General features: G+C 56.2%; 1 protein-coding gene across 1 annotated transcript in view; it reads left to right on the forward strand.

Moving 5' to 3' along the window:
* Positions 1-271: 271 nt before the first annotated feature.
* LRRC75A (leucine rich repeat containing 75A) overlaps positions 272-23,746 on the forward strand; it is a 46,677-nt gene continuing 23,202 nt past the window's right edge. The window contains exon 1 of the mRNA XM_043583192.1: positions 272-570. Within this exon, the coding sequence (XP_043439127.1) occupies positions 319-570 (252 nt within the window). The 5' untranslated portion in view covers positions 272-318. The remainder of the gene's footprint in view (positions 571-23,746) is intronic.

The raw sequence follows: 23,746 nt of genomic DNA on the forward strand, positions 1-23,746 counted from the left end.
GCGGCGCGGAGCCGGGCGCGGGCGCAGGGGCGGGAGCGGGAGCCGGAGCCCGAGCCGGGGGCGGGGCCGGCCGGGGCGGGGCCGGCGGGAGGGCGGGCGGGCGGCGAGCGCCCGGGGAGCGCGCCCGGGGAGCGCGGAGGGAGGAGCGAGGGGAGCGCGGGCAGCCGCTCGCCCCCGCCCCCGCGCCGCCCGCGCGCAACAGTTCCCCCAAAGTTGCCGCGCGGGAGGCGGGCGCGCCCGGGCGGCCGAGGGGCGGGCGGCGGGCCGGGGACGCGGCGTCGCGGCCGGGCGCGGGCAGTGCCGGCGGGCGGCGGCGGCATGGGCACCCGGCAGACCAAGGGCAGCCTGGCGGAGAGAGCCAGCCCCGGCGCGGCGCCCGTCCCCCGCCGCGAGCGGCCCGACTTCTGGGCGTCGCTGCTGCTGCGCGCCGGGGACAAGGCGGGGCGCGCGGGCGCCGGCGCGGGGCTGCCCCCCTATCACCGGCGCGTCGGCATGGTCCAGGAGCTGCTGCGGATGGTGCGCCAGGGCCGGCGGGAGGAGGCGGGGACGCTGCTGCAGCACCTGCGCCAGGTGAGCGCGGGCAGGGGGCGCGGGGGGCGCGCCGGCCCCGGGAGCGCCCCGCCCCTTGCCGAGCAGGCCCGGAGCGCCGAGGGCACCGCCCAGGGCCCCCCTCTCGCGGGGATGGAGCGGGTCTGGCAGCAGGTGCCTCGGCGCTCCCGCTGAATTTGAGGCCTCGCGGGGCGGGGCGGGGCGGGGGAAGGCTGGCCCGGTGAGGCCCGGCCGAGGGGGACCTGTTGGAATAACGTCCCCGCTTCTCTCCTCCACGGGCAGAGAGGGAGGCCGGTCCCAAGGATGGTCGGTGGGAGCGGGTGCGGGCACGGATGCCTGGTCTGGGCCAAGGCGCTTTCCTTCCTCTCTACCCGCTGGCCGTCACCAGGGGTCCTCAAGGAATGCGCAGTTGTCAGTTTTCCCCTGGGGGAGTCCAAGGGCGCAGCCCCGGGACTGGTGAGGCGCCGGCCCCCAGGTCATTTGGCCACCGGGAGGCATCCTGGATTACGGGTGAGGTGGGAGACAGCGTTGATCTCCCCTGGCTTACTTTGACAGGTGCTCAGCCAGGAGTCCCTGCTGAACAGTAGAGAGAAAGGAGAGGGGGGCTGGCTTGGTTTCCCGTGTGAGTAACCTGGTGCAGGAACTTCGGGAGGCGGCCAGTACTCTGCCTTCAGCCTGTTCCTGTCCCTGCCCCATTGGTTGGGGACTGACTTTGCAGATCTGGCCAGGCCCCTTTGCTTTGGGGCTGTCCTGGGCGGCCGCTGTCATCCACCTCTCTGGCTGGTTTTCCACCCGCTTTCTTGTGAGGGAGGGGGGCCCCCCTGTTCCATGGATTTTGTTGAGTGAGTGAGAGAGAGGCAGGAGTGTATACGTCCCCCATCACCAAGTTGTCTTGGACCAGCTTTGGGGGGTGGGGGTGGGTGACAGAGTCCAGGCCCCGAGGTATTCTCCATCGGTGGTGGAGTCCAGTGCGGATCAGGGAGCAGGAGACCTCAGGTGGCCTTTCTGAAGTTTTTCCATCACTAATGAAAGAGGGTGTAGGAGTGCCTTCCTTCTAGGAGCTTTCAAAATCGAATGAGATGCACGTCCCTTGTGGATTTTATACCCCCCGCCCCCACCCGGCCACACACACCTTTTATATCTGGTTTACCCTGGAGTATGTTCCCAAGATGTGCACTGCACAGGGAGAAGGAAGCAGAGGCTTGGGGACTTGGGGAGACTCGGAGCTTCTGCTCTTGCCTTAACTTTTCCAAACAGCATCCAGAATGATGCCTGAGATAGTGCCGGATCTCTAGGTTTCCTCTCTGGATTGAATCATTAAGGAAAGATGACATTACACGCAGCGTAACTTCGGCAGTGTGTGTTTGTCCTCCAAAAATTGGAAACCAGCGTATGGCCTCTGTGGAAGCTCGTTCGCTTCCAAACAGAATAATTTATTTTCCAGACCTTCGTAGCTCATTCGCACACCAGACAGTAAGAAGGTTCTGCTGACCACAGACTATTCCCCCAGCACTGGGGTGGGTGCTTCAGGGGGTCCAGAAAGAAGAGGGGAGAGGGCTGACAGGCGGGGGTCGAGACAAGCCCCTGCTTAGAAGGTAAAAGAACCAAGTAAAGCCAGCATTCTCGACGGCCGTTCAGGCAGGGCCCGGCAGGAGTTGGCAGACATCTTGGGCTCCTCCAGTCCCCCTGAAACGGACTGTGATTCCACCTCCTGAAGCTGAACTTCTCCCTGGTTTTTGGAGAGTCACAGGGTTCTTGAGACAGGGAGCATTTCCCGAGACACGTTGGTCTTGTGTGTGGCCTGACACCCTTCTTCGTGGCAGGATTGACGGGGCTGATGGGGGCCAGGATGGGGTCAATCAGACTTGCCCCTTTTCTGTGACAGCACCAGAATAACTTGCCTCCCAGCTTACGTGGCCCAGGCTCCCTTGACCTCTGGCTTGTGGCTGAGGTCTGCAGGTCTCTCCCGAGCCAGTGATGGGCTTGCCCTAGGGGCCTGGAGCGCTGCCCCGTCGCCTGGAACGTGTCCAGATCAGGGCTCCTCCAAGAATTGGCCACGGGCCCTGGGCAGTGCGAGAGGGGAGCACGCCAGGTGGCCAGATGTCAGAGAGGTGGTGTTCTAGGATCCTGAGGCTGGTTAGAGGAATTTTGAGCTGGATCTGTGCTGTGCACCTACGTGGCTCTTTCTCCCGAATTGTGTTTTCCTTCCCAGTTTGCTCCTCTCGTCTGGAGGTAGTGATGTGCAGAAAGGGAATGAGCAGTCACTGAGAGATAGGGAAACACCCAGGGCCTCACCAGGGGGCGGACCAGGTGAGCCTCTCTAGGGACACAGCGGGCCCAGACAGGTGAGTGCCGTGCTCAGGGTGCTGCATCTTGCAGGTGTGTGGACCCAGACCCCCAGGGCAGGGGTAGATGAATAGGAAAGGTAGGAAGCAACAGTAGCCAGGGCAGTAACAGCGCTGGGTTACTTATTTTGCGTGGTGCATTCTCCTGTGCTTGGAAACATGTTTGGCTGCCGGGTTTGGGAATGCCCTGAGCGCTAGGGTCGGAGGGGGCTTAGCCTCCCGTCCTTGAGCATCTCGAGCGCCGGAAGAGCTCCGGACGCTCTTCCCAGACTAACGCACCAGACGTGCAATCTTGTGAGAATTCCCGAGGGTTCACAGACCCCAAGTTCAAGATTTGCTCCAGTCTGGTAACCCCCCCGCCGCCACCACCACCACCACCACGTGACTTGCTACAGGCTCAGGAATGCTGTTTCCATTCCTCAGGACCTCGCGTGGCAGTTTGTGGTGGCCGTTGGTGTCATTTCTTCTGAATGCCCCTCGTTCGCCGCTAAGATTTGCAGGGTAGTTTCCCTGATTGGAGACTCCCGCTAGTCCGTGCTTGGCACCTGTTGGAGAGGTGTCAGGAGGCTTTGCTTAATGGTCATGATCGTGAGCCGTGGCCCCTGGGGCTTAGGCAGGGTGCCTGAGTGGACCTGTTTCTTGAGGAGCAGTGTAATCGTGAGGGGAGCCTGGGGCCAAGGTTCAGCTCTGGCAGCTTGCCTTCCAGTCCTTAATCTGCTTTGACCTTGGACCCAGCAGATAACAGCTCTCTGAGCTGTATTTCCTCATTTCCCAAAGACTTATCTGGGGTCCTGAGCAGAGCAAACGCTACAAAGTATGTGGAATTGAGTCAGCTCTGCACGTTCTCACGGGCAGTGATAAGACACGAGAGAATCTGCCCAACTTTGGGTCTGGCCAGGCTACGGGCAGCGTCTTGGTATCCTTTCTCAGGCCAGGCCCAAAGAGCTTTCGGGTCTTGTCTACCTGGCCAGGGCTCAGCCTGGACCAAAAAAGCTCCCTGCAAGTTCAGAAGCAGTGGGGGATGCGGGACTCATGGGGACAAAAGAAGAAGCCACCTATAGATAGAGGAGGCCATTCCTTTCCCCACCACTGGATTCCATTCCTGCAGGATGTCTCCACTCTTTCCCCACGTGCCTCTCCTTAAGTCTTGGGCTCAGGCTTGCCATCTTTAAGGAGCCCTGGGGAAGAAGTACTTTTAGGCATAGAGAGAGGGCAAATGCAGCCCCTCCGAGTCCCACAGATGCAGACTGGCTCGTCGGCCGGCTTCGTGGAGCACTAGAATAAGGGATCAGTTTCCCTAGGAGATGCCAGGCTGCAGTGGCCCACGTCCTCCTGTTCACCAGCCTCCCCGCTCTCTCATAAAGAGAATCCGACCGGATCAGTCCATTGCCACTCAGTATGGCGCAGCCCTACTGGGCAAAGCTGTTCCAGGGTTAGCCTGTCCAGCCCCATTCAGTGGTGTGGCTTCGCCATGAGCGCTGGACTCAGTCTGCTGTGGCCAGAGTGGCAGGGCTGACTTCCCTCTGTACCTGGGAGCATGAGCCATGTCAGCTAATGCAAAAAAAAAAAAAGAAAAAGAAAAAGAAAAAAAGAACAACTCCCCTCCCCCCTGCCCGGGGCCAAGGGTAACTTGCTTCCTAGGGGGACTGAATAGTAGGCAAGCATTTAGAGGCTCCCTGGGGTCCTGGATACTAGGCAGGTGCTTCCTGGCTGGAGTCAGAAAGATGAAGAAAATAGCCTTGAAGGTCACCTTTTTCTTCTGACACCCCACCTGAGAAAATCTCTTTAGGTGAGCAGGTTGGAGGACACCGAACACGGAGGTCTCCCACCCTTGGCCTTGATCTTATTCTTCCCTGACTTGAAATGCATTTCCTTGTGTCCAATGAACGCTTCTTGCCTTTCCAAGGCCGCCCTCCGTGTCTGCCCTTGGCTCTGAGATTCACTTGCCTTTTCGGTCCTACCACAGTGGGTAGCGTTTAATCATCCGTACGCAGTTTCTCACCTGACATAGATTTTGTTTGTCAGACTAAGTCATATGCTTCCCGAGCGTGGAGACCCCACCATCTCCCCCACCCCGCCCCCGTTGTCCCTGGCATGATACTGAACACCCACAGGCCTATGACATTCTTCAGTAAGTCTGTGCACTGTGAAGATGTGCGTCCACATGTCACCACTGTCACGGTGTGTCCTCAGAAGGCTCGTGAATCCCCAGCCACAGCTGTGCATCTGGGGGCTTATTTATGAGAAGCATTAGTATGACCGTGAGATCTGACACGTTTGCTCTCTGTGTCATTGGATGCCTGGGAGCAGTGTCCGCGGGGCTTGGCTGTTCCTGGCGGCCTGCCAGGTGGTGGTGTTCTTGGAGAGAGGAGTGGCCCACTGCCCGGCCTCCGTGGGCACCTTGGGGATCCCATCCTGCAGGTGCAGTCTGGAGCCTCTGCCGAGGTGGCCGCGAGGGGGGTGGGGGGTGGGGGGAGAGCCTGGCCTCCACATTCCCGATCGGCTGCTTGTGCTGAATCATGTTCGTTTCACCCACAAAGAGAAACCTTCCTTTTTTAAAATCCGCCGCTCTCTGACTGGGCTGGGCACAGGCATTTCCAGTAATAAAGGTGAGGGAGGTATCCAATGCCGAGGCCTGCTTTGCTGGTTTGCAAGGCCAGGGACACGGTAGCCTCTGTATGGGCAGCCATGACCGCGGGGCTCGGGCCTGGGCCGGCTGTCCCGACTTCACATCTGGTGGGCTGGCGGCCTTCTTTGTGGAACACATGCCCACCTCCTCAGAGATGACCAGGATCTGCTTTGCTGTTTGTCTTCAGAGCTCCTGAAATACCCTGGGGTCCACGTATGGACACCCCTCCTTGGTGACCTGGGACACCCCCTGCCCCTTCCCCCAATGTCATTTCATTTCCGTGTGTGCTTCTCTCGGGCAGAGGCCATAGATCATATACTGGGCACAGTGGGTTTTCAAGAGATCCTTGTTGAATGGATTTTAAACTTCTTCTCGGGCATACTTCCCCGAGACCACTGCTCCTCTTTCTCAGCAACCAGCGTGGTCTGGCTCAGACTTCTGGAGTGTTTCCACCCCAAGCGCGGAGCCAGGTTATCCTTCCAGTAACCTGCAGAGTTGGTGTTGTCCCCGCTCCCCATTCTCTGGGTGCCAGCAACTCCTGTGCACCCTGCACGCCCCCTGCAGGTGAGAGCCACCTGGCACAAGGGTCACCCAGGTGACCAGGGTCTTTTCTCTGGCTTCCCCTCCGGGTTGCTCAAGGGGTGGGGTCGACATCCCCACTTTAAGGAGGGGATCTCCGCCTGCCATTTCTCCCGCCCTTCCCCTCCAAGAGCAGCGCCGTGGGTGACCCTCAAGCAAAATCACACACACACACACACACACACACAGCACACACACACACACACACACACAGCCGCGTCCTGCACGAGCAGCCTGTTCTGATGAGGACGGTGACCTTGGAACACTCGGGGGGGGATGGGGGTAGTGTGGGCTCGCCACAGTGCCTCTTCTCCCCACCCCACCCACCAGCCCTGAGCAGGGCCCACGTGGCTCTCCGGGAGCATTTCCCAGCTTTTTTTTTTTTTTTTTTTTAACTTTTATTAGCTCAAACTCCTGGCTGCCACAGCCATATGGAGTTCTGCTGATGGCTGCTGCTCAAAGGCATGTGGCATTTTGATGTTTCTAACTTGATCTTCACCAGCGTAGATGCAGGAGTCCGGCTGGGAGTGGGGGGTGTCTGAATGTGTTGCCTGGTAGAGAGGTGGCCTCCTCCAGGCTGCCCCCCACCCCTGCTCAGCCCTGCATGCCCACAACTAGTTTTCTGCTTCTCTCTGCATTTACACGTTTCTCTCTATGTCCCTTCCTTTCCTCGGGAGGGTTGGTGATGGTGGGGCGGGGGGGGGGGGGGGGGGGGAGAAGCAAACGCTTTGCCTCTTATTAGTCGGCCTGCTTTTGGTCAACTTCCCTCTGCGGCACACCCCAGCCTCCATGGAGAAAGGGGTCCAGCTCATTTCGGTCGCCTGCTTGGTGGGCCGGTGCCTTGGGCCGGAGAGTGGTCATTGGAGACACCCCTCCTGTCTGCACGTTGCTTTCCAGTCCACAAAGCGTTCTCCCTCGTTTCTTTTGCTCCTTAAATAGTCTTGGGAGGTTGGCAGGATATTGCTTACAGCGAAAAAAAAAAAAAAAAGAATGGCGGGGGGGGGTTAATATTATGAAAGCACTGTATAATCATTGTAGTAAAATATGAAAAGGCAGATGAGCAAAAATAAGACAGCAGGAATGAATTCCTCTATTTCACAGTCGAGTGCCTGTTCTTCGAGGCACTCTTCTAGGCGCTGGGGAGGCAGCAGGCAGGCAAAAAGGAAAAGCAGTACTCATAATTGTTTCCCGGCCGCCTGGAGGGTTTGTGAGGACCCAAGAGGCAGGCGCTGAGCATTGGCCCAGAGAAAAGGGCTCCGCGGAGGTGGCTCCCTTCGCTGGCAACCGGGAGCCCTGGTTCCGGTCCCAGCTCAGACCGTACCGGGTGCCCCGCTCCTTCCCTTCTCTGGCCTCGGTTTCCCCATCTACAAAATGAAGGGGCGGTGTATGGTTGAAATGACCACTGAGGCTCTCTGCCATCGCTCAGGTTCCCGCAGGCTCCAGTGGTTTCACAAAGGCCCATTCATTCCCATCTGTGCCCAGTTATGTCTTCCAGGCCCTGAGCTGGATTCACATCCATGCCCTGAGGTCACTCCCTTGTCCCCAGCCAGTGGAAGAGCCGGGGACACGGGGAGGGGCTTCTGGAGGGAAACAGCCCCCTGGGGCTCTGGGGTTGACCCCTGCACAGCCCGCACACTGGCCACTGCAGAGGCCACCCTGTCGCGCACGCAGCAGCCCTTGCCGACCTACCTCCTCTGACGGAGGAGGGTGGTAGTCACACAGTGTCAAGGGCAGAAGCCGGGGCAGCGGACTTGCACACCGTCCTGTAGCGTCCTGTAGGCTGCGATTCGCGAGCAAAGACCCGTGTTCAGAGAGGCCTGCGTTGTCCTGTGAGCCCTTCACCCAGGGTGTCACGAAGGACAATGAGGCCTGTCTCCAGGCTTAGCCAGGCCCTGCGGGGACCTGCAGCCTGTGGAACTCCCTCAGACTCCCTCTCTTCCCCCTCTGCTCCCAGGAGGTGGCCTGGGCCCCTCTCACATCCGGCTCTCTCCTCTCCCTCCCGCAGGGCAGGCCTAGCTCAGTGTTCATGATTCCGCTCCTTGGTGCCTCTCTCCGGCCCACAGAGACCCAGTCTCCCAGCCTGGGCAGAGCGGGGGTGGGGTAGGGGCCTTGTCCTCTCTGGCAAGCCCCCCCCCCACCCCTGCCCAGCCAAGCACCTGCTGCTACCTGGCCACACTAGTACGTGGTTCTTTCATTCCGCAGACACTCCTGGCACCTGTGGGGTGGGGTGGGTGGCCCCTGGAAGGAGTGGGCAAAGCAGGGTCCGCCCCGGTGCTTGTTTTTAGCGGAATCAGAGGGGCCGCTGGTTCTGTAGACGGGCGGCGAGTGGGTGTAGGGCCAGCCGTAGCGGGTCACATTCCCGCTCTGCCATTGACTCTGGCCACAGACGCGGAGAGGTTGGGCTGGGCAGAGAGCCAGGGAAGTGGCCGTAGGGGATGGCGGGGGGGAGTGAGTGGGGGTGGCATTCGCAGGTGCAGGGCACGCGGCACAGGCTAGCTGCTTTGCAAACTCCTTTTCCCCCACAGGGCTTCTGGGTGGACACAGGCGCTGGGCCTGGAGGCTGCAGGAAGCCAACCTCCCTCTCCTCCTCCCCTGCCCCGAAGGACCCCTCCCAGCAGCCCTGGTGCTTGGGTCTGGCCCTCTCTGGTGCATACCTCCCTCCAGGCCCTTAGCCTAGGCTCCCCAAGAGCATCTCAGTGCCTCACTGGGAGCTCTGACTCTCTTTTTCCCCTCCAGGGACCCCCCCCCCCCGTCCACACACAGCTGCTTCCCCCCCAGAGCCACCGGCTGCCCAAGGAGGCTTGCAGGACACCCCTCTCCCACTGAAGGCCACCAGGCAGGGGTGCGACCCCCGGGGGAGACTGGAAGCCCTCCCCACTCAAGCACGGCAACCACCTGCAGGGAGCCCGGGACTCGTACCCGGTGAAGCAGCAGTCTGTGACCACCTGCCCTCCCCACCCCTCCTCCACAGCCCCTGCTGCCCTTAGTTCTGTCCATGCAGCCACCGCCTCCGGATGCTTTGGGCTCAGGCCCCACATGGAGAGCCGGGAGTGGGGCAGGATTCCCTCCCACGGTGCTGGGGGCAGACAGAGACCGGGAGAGTCCACCCCTGTCCCCCCCGCCAGATGTCAACCCGGCTGGTCCCAGCACACCCAGCAGACCCACCCCCAGCGTGCAGAGCACCCTGAGGGTTGGAGGGGGGGGTGGGCGGGTACAGGAGATGTGGGTGCTGCTCAGGAGAGAATGCTCTGTGGTCAGCTGGGAGGCCGTTCAGGCTTCCTTGGCCCCGGAGGAGTCCCAGCCCGGAACACAATGCGTCTTTCTGATTTTCACTCCTGGCAAATGGTCAGACTGCCCAGCCCATAGCTCTGCACCCATAGCGCAGAGACAGGACCAGGGCTCGCATCCCTCTGCCGCCCACACGGGGCCGCCTCGCCCAGCCCAGCCCAGCCTGTCCTGACAATGACACCACCCACTAACGGTGCCTGACTCTGCTCCCCTCCCCATCCTCAGACGCTGCTCAAGCCGGCCATCCTGGGGGGGACAAGGAGGGTGTCCTCTGTCCTCTTTGCACCTGCCAGGGCCCAGGTGTTGAAGATGCCACCTCCAGCATCATACAGTAAACTCAGTGTGACTCTGACGTATTTGCTGAGATTGGCTTGTGATCTCTTAGGGCTCCTGATGTCCTTCCCGTGGGGCTGTCACTTTCTCCCTAGGTAGGTGAGTGAACAAGAGAAAGCAAGGGCTACAGAGGAAGGAGCATGGGAGGGGGCTCTAGGCCCGCCTGGTACCAGCTGCTGGGCCAGTCCTCTGGCCTTTTGATCAGCCACTTGACCATCTTGCCTACCGTGGTCTCATCGGCTCACTCCTGGCTGTGGTCCTGGGTCCTAGCCACCAGAGGACAGAGAGGGCTGGGGTTTGAATGTCCTTAGAGCTCCAAGGGGGCTTGGCTCTGCTCCTTCCCTGCTCCCTGGAGGAATTGGATGGAGAGAAGGGGCTCCTGTGGTTCCTTTCAGTGAGGAAGCCTGCTGCAGTCAGAGCTGAGATGCTCTGTGGGAGTGCAGGCCCAGAGGGGAGTCGTGGCCTGCACAGGATCCCACAAGACTGGGCCCAGGTCCCTGCCTCCCAAGGCCCTCTCACACCCCGTGATCCCTGGAGAAACAGCGGGGGCCTGTGTGTGTCCCAGGGAATAACCCTGGGACTCATGGCTCTGGGTCCCATCCTCAAGGGCAGGACGAGGGAAGGGCTCTGGGCCTCTTCGTGGGGCAGGAACCCTGGCCGTCCCCGTACCCTTGTATGAACTGGCAGGAGCAAAGGGGTGGGGAAGCCAGACCTCCGGGGAGGGGAAGAGTGGGGAGTGCCGTTCCTCCGAGCACATTCTCTAAGCGGGCTCCAGGCTCCGAGCTGCCAGCACAGAGCCTGACGCGGGGCTCGACCCCTCAAATAGTGAGATCGTAACCTGAGCGGAAGTTGGACGCTTAACCGACTGAGCCACCCAGGTGCCCCCGTGACAGTTTTTTTTGTTCGTTTGTTTTTTACAGTGAGATCGGAGGGACTGACAGCACAGAATCCGCTTTGGATCCTCTGTCTCCCTCTCTCTGTGCCCCTCCCCCCACATACTCCCTCTCTTTCTCTCAAAAATAAATAAACATTAAAAAATAAATAAGGATGTGGAGACCGTGGCGGCCCAGGCTATGGTGAGCTCACGGGGGAGGAAGCAGGGAGCAGACCACGACCTGAAGACAAAGAAGGTGGTCGTGAGCTCACTGCCCCCCGCGTTAGGGCCACACCTCTGCTCCCGGTCAGCCTGAGGAAACCCCGGGGCTTTGGAGGTGTGGAGGCCATTCAGTGAATCCAGGTGGGCCAGGGATGCCTCGTCCCCTTTGGTTCCTCTCCGTGAGATGCAGGGCAGCTCCGTGCCCCTGCAGGGCCTTTTCGGTTAGCACAGCCACAGTCAGGTCCTGGTGAGTTCAGCCCCACCCAGACACCCATGCCCTGCACGGCTGCACTTGGCCGCCTCGACGAAAGTGCACACAGTTCAGCTGAGGCCAGTCAGGATCCTCGCCCCTTTCCCACTCGTCTCCTCGGAACAGCCTTCCCAGATCACCTAAGGCAGGGAATGTTAAAATGTCAGCCAGCACATGATTTCTGCCTCTGAGCCAGATGCTCACCCTCTTCTTCCTAAATCGGGGCGGTAGAGCAGTTGGGCATCTTCTGTAAGGTTCTGGCTCAACATTCCTGCCTCTCAAAGGGTGTCAGACAGAATCAGAAACATCCTGAGCGGGAGCACCGAGGGTCAAGCAGGGACATCACCGTGTCCCTTCCTCGCTGCCCTTCCCACGGGCTCCGGCCCCTCCTATTTCCAAGGATCCAGGAATTCCCCTCCAGCTTCCCAGACTGTTTTTCCATTCCCGCCTCTGCTAGCTCGAGGGGAAATAAGGTCTGGATCCTTCCCACCCCCTGCAAGTACCCCCCCACACACAACTCCAGATGAAATCAGTTCATTCGATCTGATTTCTCCTCCGCGGTGCCAGTCTTCCAAATTTTGTGTTGTTCTCAACCGCAGACCTGTATCTCCCACTTCCTCTGGAATTGTGGAGTTTGGGGGTGAAAACACTCGTGAGCAGGACGCTTGCCCCTTGGGGTTTCCAGACCACCGCTGGCCCGGAGACCGTCAGGAGTGTGGAGGGCTACGGCTCTTAGATATGGAAACTCAGACACAAAAGGTTCCAAGTTACCCGTTCCGAGAACTCCCGTCCCTCCAGAATTCACCTGCTGGTGGAGAATCCATCCCATGGGACGAGAAGGATGGAAACGCTTTTGGTAGGACACCTCTCAAAGAGAAGACCCAGAAGTGGGCACCTGGGGGTATAGGGAACATAGGCGAGGTGGAGACGGCCAGGCCCAAAAAGGAGAGGGGTTTGGGGATGGAAGTAGAGAAACTGTTTTAGAAAACTAGCCCGGGGCGCCTGGGTGGCTCAGTCGGTTAAGCCTCCAACTTCAGCTCAGGTCATGATCTCATGGTTTGTGAGTTCAAGCCCCGCGTCGGGCTCTGTGCTGATGGCTCAGAGCCTGGAGCCTGCTGAGAATTCTGTGTCTCCCTCTCTCTCTGCCCCTCCCCTGCTCACAATGTCTCTCTCTCTCTCTCTCAAAAATAAACATTAAAAAATTAAAAAAAAAAAAAAAACAAAAACAACTAGCCAGAGGTTGGTCAGGAAGCCCAAAGGAGCGAGGGCAGACAACTGGGAACTTGAGAGCTGGTGTTCTAGCACGGCACTCTGACGTCCCACCCAGCCGTGATCTTGAAGAAGGAGGGCCACCAGGGGAGATCTTGCAGGCAGGATGCAGGGAGGCTGGGGTGGAAGGAGAGGCCCAGGACCCTGGTGGAAAGCTCTGAGGCTTCACTGGCCCTCTCACCTCACCCGCCCCCACCTCCACCTGCACCCCTCCCTCCTGGTCCCTCAAAGTGGTGGACAAATCAGACAAAGCCCCCCCCCCTTCCTTTGCAGTCTCTAAGTCTCACTGATTCCCTCTTGCGGCTGCTGCTGGTGGCCCTGTTCCTGTCGTCTGTGGGGACAACGAGGCCCTGAGGAGCAGGGCCTTAGGATGGGGAAGATTCCATCTGGCCCGGGAGCCCTCGGAGAGCACATCTGTGGCTCCCTTGCTGGGCCCCCTCCTGCCTTCCCCGCTGCCCAGAGAATGGCGCACAGCTCCCTAGCGATACGCCGTCGACCTCAAAGATTCTAAATTGAAAAGTCTTGGGGGAATTGGCTGATTCTGGAGGTGCTGACAGGGACAAGGCCACGGACGCTGGGAATCTCCTCCTCTTCCTCCCTCCTTGCCACTTCCTGCTTGAGGGTGGGAGTGAGCTGGGTCAGGCTGGATCCCTGCTCCAGTGTGACTCATCCCTGCTCACCCAGATCCCCGGAAGCTTTGCCTAGGCCTTGCCTCCAACCTGGAGATTTTAAAGTGGTAAAAGACCCTCTGTTTGTTGGGACAGTTACTTTTATGTGTCATCTTGGCTGGGCCACAGTACCCACTTTTGGTCAAACCCAAGTCTGCATGTCACCGCAAATGGACGGTTAGATGAGACTAACGTTTAAATCAGTGGACTCCGGGGGCGCCTGGGTGGCTCAGTGGGTTAAGCATCCAACTTCAGTTCAGGTCGTGATATCATGGCTCATGAGTTCGAGCCCCACGTCGGGCACTGGGCTGACAGCTCAGAGCCTGGAGCCTATTTCGGATTCTGTGTCTCCCTCTCTCTCTCTGCTCCTCGTGCGCTCTCTCTCTCCTTCTCAGAAATAAACATAAATAAATCAGTAGACTTTGAGTAAAGCGGATGCCCTCCAGAAAGTGGGTGGGCCTTGTCCAATCAGTTGAAGACCTTGAGAGAAAAGGCTGGAATTCTGCCTCCAGATCGCCTTCAAACTCAAGACTGCAAAATCCACTCTTTCCTGGGTCCTCAGCGTCCCAGCCTACCCTACAGACTTCAGACTTGCCAGATCTCACGAGGCAGTTCCTTCTCTCTCTCTCTCTCTCTCATATGCAAACACATACACTATTGGTTCTGTTTCTCTGGAGAACCCTGACTAGTACCCTTGTCCTCTATGAACTGGGGGCTGGAGAGAAGGAGTTAGAAACTTCTGGGGACTCTGGGGCCCTCCTGTCCCCGCTGCTCGCTCACTGTGTGAGACAACCGTCCACACCTCAGCTTCTCACTCCGAGAAATGGGCTGTTTCTGCCCTACTTGGAAAGCAGGTTGTTAGGAGCCAGAAGGAGCCTGTAAGTCACTCCTCCACCTCTTTGCCATTACCTACAGTTCCCTTGACCATGGACCAAAGCTTTCATCTGAAACAAACAAAACTTACCCCAGTGAGGACAAATGCCTCCCCCGGAAAGCATAAACAACTCATGCAGACTATTTCCCAAGCAGAGGGATCAGGAGGGTGCTGGGACTGATGACAAATTGCCGAGAATCCGTGGAATGTAGAAGCCAGGGGACCTCAGGGACCCTCTGGCCCCAGGCTTTCTGTAGAGTCCCAGCCCCACAAGACGCACTGGGAGTGGGGGAGGGGCTCGGCAACCAAGTTTGGGAAGCAGTGCAAATGGCAGCACCCTCCCCGAAGTCCTGAAGCACAGTAGCCAAAGCGTCCGACAGGAGAAAAGAAATCGCTGTTTGTTGAATTCCTTGTGTTCCAAGCCTCTGATGGGCCGCTCTCTCCTACTTTCTGCTCGCTCTTTAGGAGGAATGAGCCAGTGCCATCTGCATTTGTAGGTGACATTGCTGCCACGCGCAGGGGATGATTTACTCGGAGCCACACCGTTACCTGGGGCCCAACCCTGGACAGGGACCCGGTGGTCCCCTGTCCCACCCCGAGCAGAGTCTAGGTGGAGATGTGACCACAGGGGAGCAGACCAGACCCACCTCAGGCCCGCTACACCCTTTCCGCTGACTTTATATCTTTCTAAAGAGAAAGTATCTTTGTGCTATTTATTTGTTGCCATTGCCGTTCCTTGGACTTTAATTCAGTGACACTTGGCAACAGCCAGGCATCTGTTTCCAGGGGACTGTTTCATGCAAAGAGTGTCCTTTTGAAAGACTTCGAAGATAACACACAAATCACATGCAGCAGCCATAAAGCCCTGCGCCTGGGGAAGCTGCTGACCAGTCCCTGCACCCTGGTGGGGAGGGCAGTTACAGCAGCCCAAGCACTTGTCACAATTAAGGAGGGCCGGCCTGCCCGGATGCTGGCTTCAAAACCCTGCGGGGGGCCAGGTGGCCTAAGAAGAGCAGGAGAGTGGCCAGCCACCCCCCCCCCAGGGGACACAGCACCCTGAGATGGGACCAGAGAACCTCACTCCTTGCCCCACGCCCCTCAGCCAGGCCGGCAAGTTGGGCCAGGGGCACGCACACACACACACGCGCACACACACACACACACACACACACACACACACCACATATACATATACACACATACATACACACATCCCACATGCATATACATATACACACATATATACACATGTATATGTACAAACACAGACTACTTGTGGGTGCTTGGCTTTTCTTAATTGCTATTTAATATATTGAAGTGGAGGGGTGCCTGGGTGGCTCCATCGGTTAAGCATCTGGTTTGGGCTCAGGTCATGATCTCACGGTTCATGGGTTTGAGCCCCGAGGCGAGCTCTGTGCTGACAGTGCGGAGCCTGCTGGGGATTCTCTCCCTCCCTCTCTCTCTCTGCCCCTCCCACACACCCATGTTCTCTCTCTCTCTCAAAGTAAATAAACTTTAGATAGATAGATAGATAGATCATGGGCCACCAAGAGGTGGATGTTTAACCAACTGAGCCACCCAGGCACCCCTGAAGTGGAAATTTTAAAGCCTACCATTTCACTAAGATTTTATGGTTAACATACAAATACCATTATTCTGCTGATGAGTCTAGTAAATTTAACCATTGCTTTTAAGGCTGTGGGGCTTATAACTTCAGTAACTAAACTTCTTTAGATATCTGAGTGATTTTACTGATTTAACATACCCAGCTTTCTTAAGTTGATAAGTAGCCTTCCTATAAGAAGCAGGACTTTCCCAAGTTCCTAAACAGTTCTTAAAATTTAACAGATGAAGCTTATAAATAGGGCGACTATCAACTTCTCCTAAACATTTTGAGTGGGCTTCATGCCCAGCGTGGGGCTCAAACTCACGACCTTGAGATCAAGAGTTGCACACTCTACCGACCTGAGCCAGCCAGGAGCCCCAAAGATAGAAGGTGGGGTTTTTTTTAGGTTTTAGTTGTTTTTTGGTTTGAGGTGGTTGTTGTTCTGTTCTGTTTTGTTTTGTTTTGTCTGTAGGCTCTAGGCCCAAAGTGGGGCTTGAACTCAATACACTTGGACCCCAAGATAAAGAGTCCACCAACTGAGCCTGCTAGGCACCCCATGAGTTCTCTTCAGCATTTCAAAACTGTGGCAAACTCCGCCTAATCCTCTCTCAGCATTCCGCTGGAAATCATAAGCCTGAAGGCAATTACTCAATTACCCGTTTTAAATTGGAATTGCAAGGCTAATCTGTTAGGTACTCTAATATACCTAATTCTCTTAAACATTACAGATGTGTGAAACGCCAGATGCGTGTATTCCTAAATTTATCTGAGCTTGATTTGCTTCAGTATCTCAGGGCTTCATTCAACCCTTTCTGGGTGAAGGACACTTTGTTGCCACGGAAACGGTTTTACTGTTCAGGGCGCGGGAGCCTGGGGTCTGGTTGCTTGAACCTCGCACCTGCACCTAGGCGGTGGTGGTCTGAACCCCGTTGTTCCCTCTCTCTCCAGCACCCTCCCCCTCCCCACCCCCAAACCCCACCTCCTCCTCTCTTTTGGATCCTATTGTTTCGCACTTCCTACCGAGGTAGGGTCAAAGGATCGCTTCACGGATTTCTACTTAGTGCTCCAGCCTTTCAGAGGTCCTCCCCCTACGCCCCCCCCCCATTCTTCCTGTCCTCAGGGCAGCTATCTAGAACTCCTCCTGTGGGGCACACACTCTCACACCATCGGCTCCTTGGCTCCCAGATCTTCCCTCCAGGAAGGTCAACGCCAACGACAAGAATCACAGGGAATCAGAAGGAAGATTCCTTAGTAGTTACCTTCCCTCATAGTACAGAAACCCGCTACAGCAGCGCTGAGTGATTATCTTTCTGCTGCTTGCATACTTCCAATGACTGTGAGCTCATCACCTGTTTTTTTTTTTTAATTGCGGTAAAGTAGACATAACATAGAATTCACCATTTTAGGGGCGTCTGGCTGGCTCAGTCAGGGGAGCATGTGATTCTTGATCTCGGGGTTGTGGGTTCGAGCCCCACACTGGGTAGAGAGATTACGTAAAAATAAAATCTTCTAGGGGCTCCTGGGTGGCTGAGTCGGTTAAGCATCCGACTCTTGACTCGGGCTCAGGTCCTGATGTCACGGTTCATGAGTTCCAGCCCTGCCTCGGGCTCTGTGCTGACTGCAAGGAGCCTGCCTGGGGCTCTGTCTCCCTCTCTCTGCCCCTCCCCTGCTCTCTCTCTGTCAAAATAAATAAAGATGAATTTAAATTGATAAATAAAATCTTTTTGAAAAATTCACAGTTTTAACCACATTTAGACGTACAGTTCAGTGGCATTAAGTGGCATTCACTTCATCGTGCAACTATCCCCTTCATCCGTCTCCAGAACGTTTTCATCTTTCCCAACTGAAATTCAGTTCCCACTAAACAACACGGCCCCATCCCCCTCCTCCCAGCTCCTGACCGCCACCCTTCTTCTACTTTGTGTGTCCATGAACTTGACTCCTCTAGGGACCTCACATGGGTGGAATCGTAGTCTTAGTCCTTGTGGGTCTGTCTTATCCCCACCCAGCAGAGTGGGCATAGGGTTCCCCACGGTGCGGGGGCCGTCAGAATCTCCTTCGCCTCTTGTTTTGAAACGTTCTTTCTCATAGTGAGCTGGGAATCATCTCAGGGCAGGCGGTCCTCTGGGAAGCATTTCTCACCAGCCAGTCCCACCTCCTTGGGGGGCAGATAGCAAAGGGAAGGGTGCAGGGGGGGCGGGATACAGGCACCCAGAGAGGACCCAGGCTGGTAGAAACAAACATAGGTTTCTTTTTTTTTTTTTTTTTTTGATGTTTATTTATTTTTGAGACAGAGACAGACGGAGCATGAGCAGGGGAGGGGCAGAGAGAGAGAGGGAGACATAGAATCTGAAGCAGGCTCTAGGTTCCTAGGTGTCAGCCCAGAGCCCGACGCGGAGCTCGAACTCACGGACCGCGAGATCGTGACCTGAGCCGAAGTCGGACGCTTAGCCAACTGAGCCGCGCCCCTAGACAAAGTAGATTTCTGATGGCAGTGGCCCTTGGTCGCCCACGGCTGGAGGAGAGGAGGGGTCCCAGTCCACTTGCCCTCCTTGGCGCATCCCCCGGGGAAAATGCCACCTCTGTTTTGGTTGGGTGTATTAATTTCCCAGAGCCGCCATAACAAGGGATCAGCAGCCCGGGGGGCTTAGAACGGCGGAAGTGTATTCTCTTACGGTTCTGGAGGCCAGACGTCCAAATTAAGTTGTTGGCAGGGCCGCGTGCCCCGACTGCCTATGCCTTGGTGTCACCTCCTTATAAGGACACCTGTCATTGGATTTAGAGCCCACCTGGATGATCCGGGATGATCCGTTACTTAACCACATCTGCAAAGACCCTTTTATCAAGGGAGATAGCGCTCCTGGAGTTCCGGGGACTAGGCACCACAGTTTGGGTGTCCAGTATCCTGCACCTCTTTCTGTGGTGTGGACATCCACCCCCCAGTGGCCCCCTCCATTCCCTGGGGGGCTTTTAAGACTCCTTCCTGCTTCCTCGGAGACTTGTCGGCCTCCGGTGAGCAGCTGCCTGGAGTCCTCACCAGACCCCCCTCTCTGGCTCCTCTCCCCGGGGCTGCTTTTCTCTCCTGGCACCTGCCAGTTCTCTTCCCTCCCCCCCTCCTCCTGGGAATCCCCAGGAAGGCCAGCCTGAATGTCACAGGGGAGGGGACAGAAGTTGAGTCAGCCAGCATTCCCCAGTCGGTGCCCACCCCCTCAGGAAGAGCTGCCTCTGATGTTCCAGGGCCGGGAGGGGAGAGAGAAGCCCGGGCTGCTTCCTGCCCGCCCTCCGGACTCTAATTAATCCCCCTCTGGTGGACTGTGTTTGATTACAACCTCATTAAGTAGCTTTGCACATTCAGGCTCTGGCGGCTTCCAGATTGAAGCTGTCTGCCTTGGCTGGTTTCTACGCAGAGCCTGCGGCCTGCCGCCTTCCTCCTTCCCCTGCTCTGTTGTCGCAGAAACCGTGGAGTCATGCCTGGAGGGGAGAGACCACGCTCATTTCCCGTGGGGCCTTCCTTCTGGGGATGAGTTTCAAACCTCAATCTGAAAGGGAAGGGGGTGGCTGCGGGTTTAAAATAGCGTGTGCCTGGCGGCCTCCTGTGCGGCTTCCCCCAGCCTTCCCCTAAAATCCCTAAGAAGACATGCCAAAAAAAGATGAAAAACACTGAAAACAGAGACAGGTGGACAGTCTGGGAGGAACCTCCCGTCTTCCTGCAGCAGCGCTGGCTCCCAGCTTCCCCTCAGGAATCTGAGGCCTCAGTGTGAGAACTCCATTAATCAGGAAGTCAGGCAGCTGCCTCTTTCCCCTCCAGCAAGCGGCAGGCGGGTGATTTGGGGATAGAAAGAGTGCTGCTTACCCCCTCCCCTCCGAGCCCTCCTCCCCTGTGCTGCTTCTGCATTCGGAGAAAGCAACGCAAGGCCCAGGAGGCCACCACCTCCAGACCGGAAGTGCAGTATGGCCGCCGGGGCTGGGAAAGTCCTGGGATGCGGACACCACGGTGGATGTTCACGGAGGCCGTCAAGGGCCCAGGCTGTGGGGGTGGGTGAGGATGTCCCTTCCCAAGGTCAGAGTCGCCTTGGCTCGGTGTCCCAGGCCTGGCCCCGAGCTGGCTTCTTCAGCAAGCCAGAGCCGGACGAGGTGGACTCCGTTCTTACCCAGGAAGCAGCCATGGGACAAGGTCATGACTCTGGTCCCCGATTGCAACGTGTGGGCGCAGTTTTCCACCGACACGCAATTCTCAGACACCAGCTGGGTGCCCTGGAACTCAACTCCATTCTGGCCCCGTTTACCTGGAGGGAGCATCAGAGCCCAAGGGTGAAGGGCGCTCAGCCCTACGAGACTGCGCCTGACCCCCACTTCAGAGGCCAAGTCAAAGTCCAGGTTGTCACTCGTGCTGTGACCCATGGGCTACAGGCTGGAGGTTCCCACTGATGAAGTTTTGGGGCGATGGTGGGGGGCGGGATCTGGAGCCGACAGCCAAGAAAGAATTCTTGAAGACGTCTTTGGTGCAAAAAGGTGATTTTATCGGGGCGCCTGGCAAAAAGGCTCAGTCGGTTACGCGGCCGACTTCGGCTCAGGTCACGATCTCGCGGTCCGTGAGTTCGAGCCCCGCGTCGGGCTCTGTGCTGACAGCTCAGAGCCTGGAGCCTGTTTCAGATTCTGTGTCTCCCTCTGACCCTTCCCTGTTCATGCTGTCTCTCCCTGTCTCAAAAATAAATAAAACGTTAAAAAAAAATTTTTAAAAAGGTGATTTTACTAAAGCACGGGGACAGGCCCCGTGGGCAGGAAGAGCTGCATGGGGTCGTGACGGGCAACTCGTTATATACCCTCCAGTTGGGAGGGGTCAGGGATGGAGTAAGTCTCGAAGGAACTTTGGGAGCAAGGCTTCCAGGACCTTGAGTGGCCAGCTGCTGTTAGGAAAACACCATTTATTACCGTTTAATAAAGCCTCAAGTCGTGAGACCCTTCGGGTGTATATTGGGGGACCATAAGCTTGGAGTACGATTGCCAGCGTATATCTTGGGGCAGTTGAGAGAGAGGAGGTTTCCAAAGGAATTTTTGTATGTTAAAGTAGGCTTGCAGGTTCCTGGGGGGTCAGGAAAATGTTAAGCCAAGATTCCGTTTTGGCCCTAGCAAAGTGTCATCATCAAGGCAGCTGAGCTCCTAGAGGAGGTCGCTGCCTGTTTCAAGGACTCGTCAGTGGGCTGAAGGCAGTAAGGGAGTTTAAGTTTTCATGTGTCTTAGTCGCCCACATCGCCATGGCAAGCACTTGAACCCCTTTGTTCTTGGGCAGCCAGGAGTGTCTGAGGAATATCCCATAGATGCCACCTGCAGGGGTTGTGGGGGGGGGGGGTTGCGGTTAGCCTGTACTCTGCCCTAGCTTGCCCTACACTCCCTCATCACCACAATCCTCTCCTGGGGTTCAGTGAACTTGCCAGAGCAGCTCATAGGACTCGGGAAAGCAGTTTACTTACTAGTTATTAAAGGATGTAACTCAGGAACCGCCACATGGAAGAGAGGGCAAGGTGTGGGGGAAGGAGTCAGAGCTTCCCTGCAGATGATCTCACTCTCCCCTGTGTCGTCGCGTCCCGAACCCGTCTCTCCAAACCCCATCTGAGGATTTTGTGGAGGATTCATTACACAGTCATGACTGATGAAATCATTGGCCACTGGCGACTAACCCAACCTCCAGCCCCTACCCCTCTCCAGAGGGCAGGGAGGTGGGACCAAAAGTTCCAACCCACTAATCACCGACTGCTGGACTGCTCTCGGGGCAACCAGCCCCCTTCATTAGGTGATCCTGGGGGGCTGTCCCAAAGTCACCTCATTAACATGACACGAGACACTTCTGTCACCCTCATCATGTAGGAAATTCCAAGGGTTTTAGGAGCTCTGTGCCAGAAATGGGGACGAAGACCAAATATATATTTCTTTAGTTAAGTAAGTAAGTAAGTAAGTAAGTAATTTTTGAGAGAGGGAGAGGGAATCCCAAGCAGGATCTGCACTGTCAGCATAGAGCCCGACGTGGGGCTCAAACTCACAAACCTTGAACCGAAATCAAGAGTCAGATGCTCAACCTACTGAGCCACCCAGGTGCGCCCCCAAATATATATTATAAGTTACGACAAATCACAGTATCACCACTAGACAGATGGTAGACGTGGGTCTCACTAGATCGTGCCTCTTTGCAGGATCGTGCCTTTTCCCCAAGTGGGGAAAAGAAAAAACACAGGTGTAGGATAAATCAATGCCGCGGAAGCTGAACCCTGACCTCCAAAAACGATCTACAGCAGGATCCGGAAGAAGTGAACTTTGTGGGGAAAGAACAAAATGCCGCACAAAGAGGCCAAGCTGAAACGGGGGGGGGGGGGGGGGGGGTGGGAACCAGAGGGTGAGATGAAAAGGAGATTCATGAGAAAAATAAGAATCGGAGGAAAATGCTAGCCCACTTGCCGTCCTTCCTGGACAGACTAAAAGTAGACTCAGAACATGAGATCAAGGATGAGGACGAGGAAGGCAAACTTGAGACACTCTGAGAGAATGTTATGGAAAGGACATGAAAAAGGTAAGATCAGGGGCCCCCTGCTGGCTCAGTTGGTAGAGCCTGCGACTCTTGATCTCGAGGTTGTGAGTTCGAGCCCCACGTTGGGGGTAGAGATGACTTAAAATCCTTGGGGCTCCTGGGTGGCTCAGTTGGGTAGGCATCTGACTTTGGCTCGGGTCGTGATCTCTCGGTTCGTGGGTTCGAGCCCCGCATCGGGCTCTGTGCCAACAGCTCAGAGCCTGGAGCCTGCTTTGGATTCTGGGTCTCCCTCTCTCTCTGCCCCTCCCCCACTCATTTTCTCTCTCTCTTTCTCTCTCTCTCTCTCTCTCTCAAAAATATTTAAATTTTTTTAAATAAATAAAAGTTAAAAAATAAAATCCTTTAAAAAAATAAAAGCGACAATCACAAGAGACTGAGAGCCACCGTCGGTTTTCCTGATGAAAAGAACAGGTTGAGAAAAGGTTGGTGTTTGTAGATGGAAAGATGGACACAGTGGCAAAAAATTTTAGTAACCAAATGTGACAGAAAAAAAAAAATGGCCAGATGCGCATGCCCCCTCCTCCTCCTGAGCCCTCCTCCCACCTCCAGAAGGTGTCTGTGTTTGCCTTCCTAGGTCTTTCCTTACGTTGTTGGGAACTACGCAGAACAGAAAAAGTACCGTCTTAACCATTTTCTTTTTTTTTTTTTTAATTTTTTTTTTTAACGTTTATTTATTTTTGAGACAGAGAGAGACAGAGCACGAACGGGGGAGGGGGAGAGAGAGAGGGAGACACAGGATCGGAAGCAGGCTCCAGGCTCTGAGCTGTCAGCCCAGAGCCCGACGCGGGGCTCGAACCCACGGACCGCGGGATCATGACCTGAGCCGAAGTCGGACGTTTAACCGACTGAGCCACCCAGGCACCCCCCCGTCTTAACCATTTTCAAAGGTCGGTATTGGTGGGTGCATTCACATTGTTGTGCAATCCCATCTCCAGAACTCTCTCGTCTTGCAAAGCTGAGACTCTGTACCCGTTAAACACTAACTCCTCAATCCTTGTCCCCCCAGCCCACGGCGGCCACCTACTTTCTGTCTCTGTGAATTTGATGGCTCTCAGAACCTCATGTAAGTGGGACTATCCTTTTGTGATCGGCCTATTTCACTTAGCATAATATCCTCAAGGTTCATCCATGGTGTAGCACATGTGGGGTTTCATTCCTTTTCATGACTGAATAATATTCCATCGTTGTATATACACACTTTGGTTCTCCACCCGTCTGTTGGTGGTCACTTGGGTTGTTACCACCTTTTGGTTATTGCAAATAATGCTGCAGGTGTGCAAATGTTGGCTTGAGTCCCCGCTTTCGGTTCTTCGGGGGCATATATGGTAATTCTATTTTTAATTAAAAAAAATGTTTTTAATGTTTATTTGTTTTTGAGAGAGAGAGAGAGAGACTGTGAGGTGGGGAGGGGCAGAGAGAGAGGGAGACACAGAATCTGAAACAGGCTCCAGGCTCCGAGCTGTCAGCACAGAGCCCGACATGGGGCTCGAACTCACGGACTGCGAGGTCATGACCTGAGCCGAAGTCAGACACCTAACCGACTGAGCCACCGAGGCGCCCGTCTACTTTTAATTTTTTGAGGAAATGCCATTCTCTTTTCCACAGTGACTGTGCCGTTTCACCTTCTCATCAGCAAGCACAAGGTTTCCCGTTTCTTCCCATGTTTGCTAAGACTTGCTA

Source organism: Prionailurus bengalensis, chromosome E1, assembly GCF_016509475.1.
Source record: "Prionailurus bengalensis isolate Pbe53 chromosome E1, Fcat_Pben_1.1_paternal_pri, whole genome shotgun sequence".
Lineage (NCBI taxonomy): Eukaryota > Metazoa > Chordata > Mammalia > Carnivora > Felidae > Prionailurus > Prionailurus bengalensis.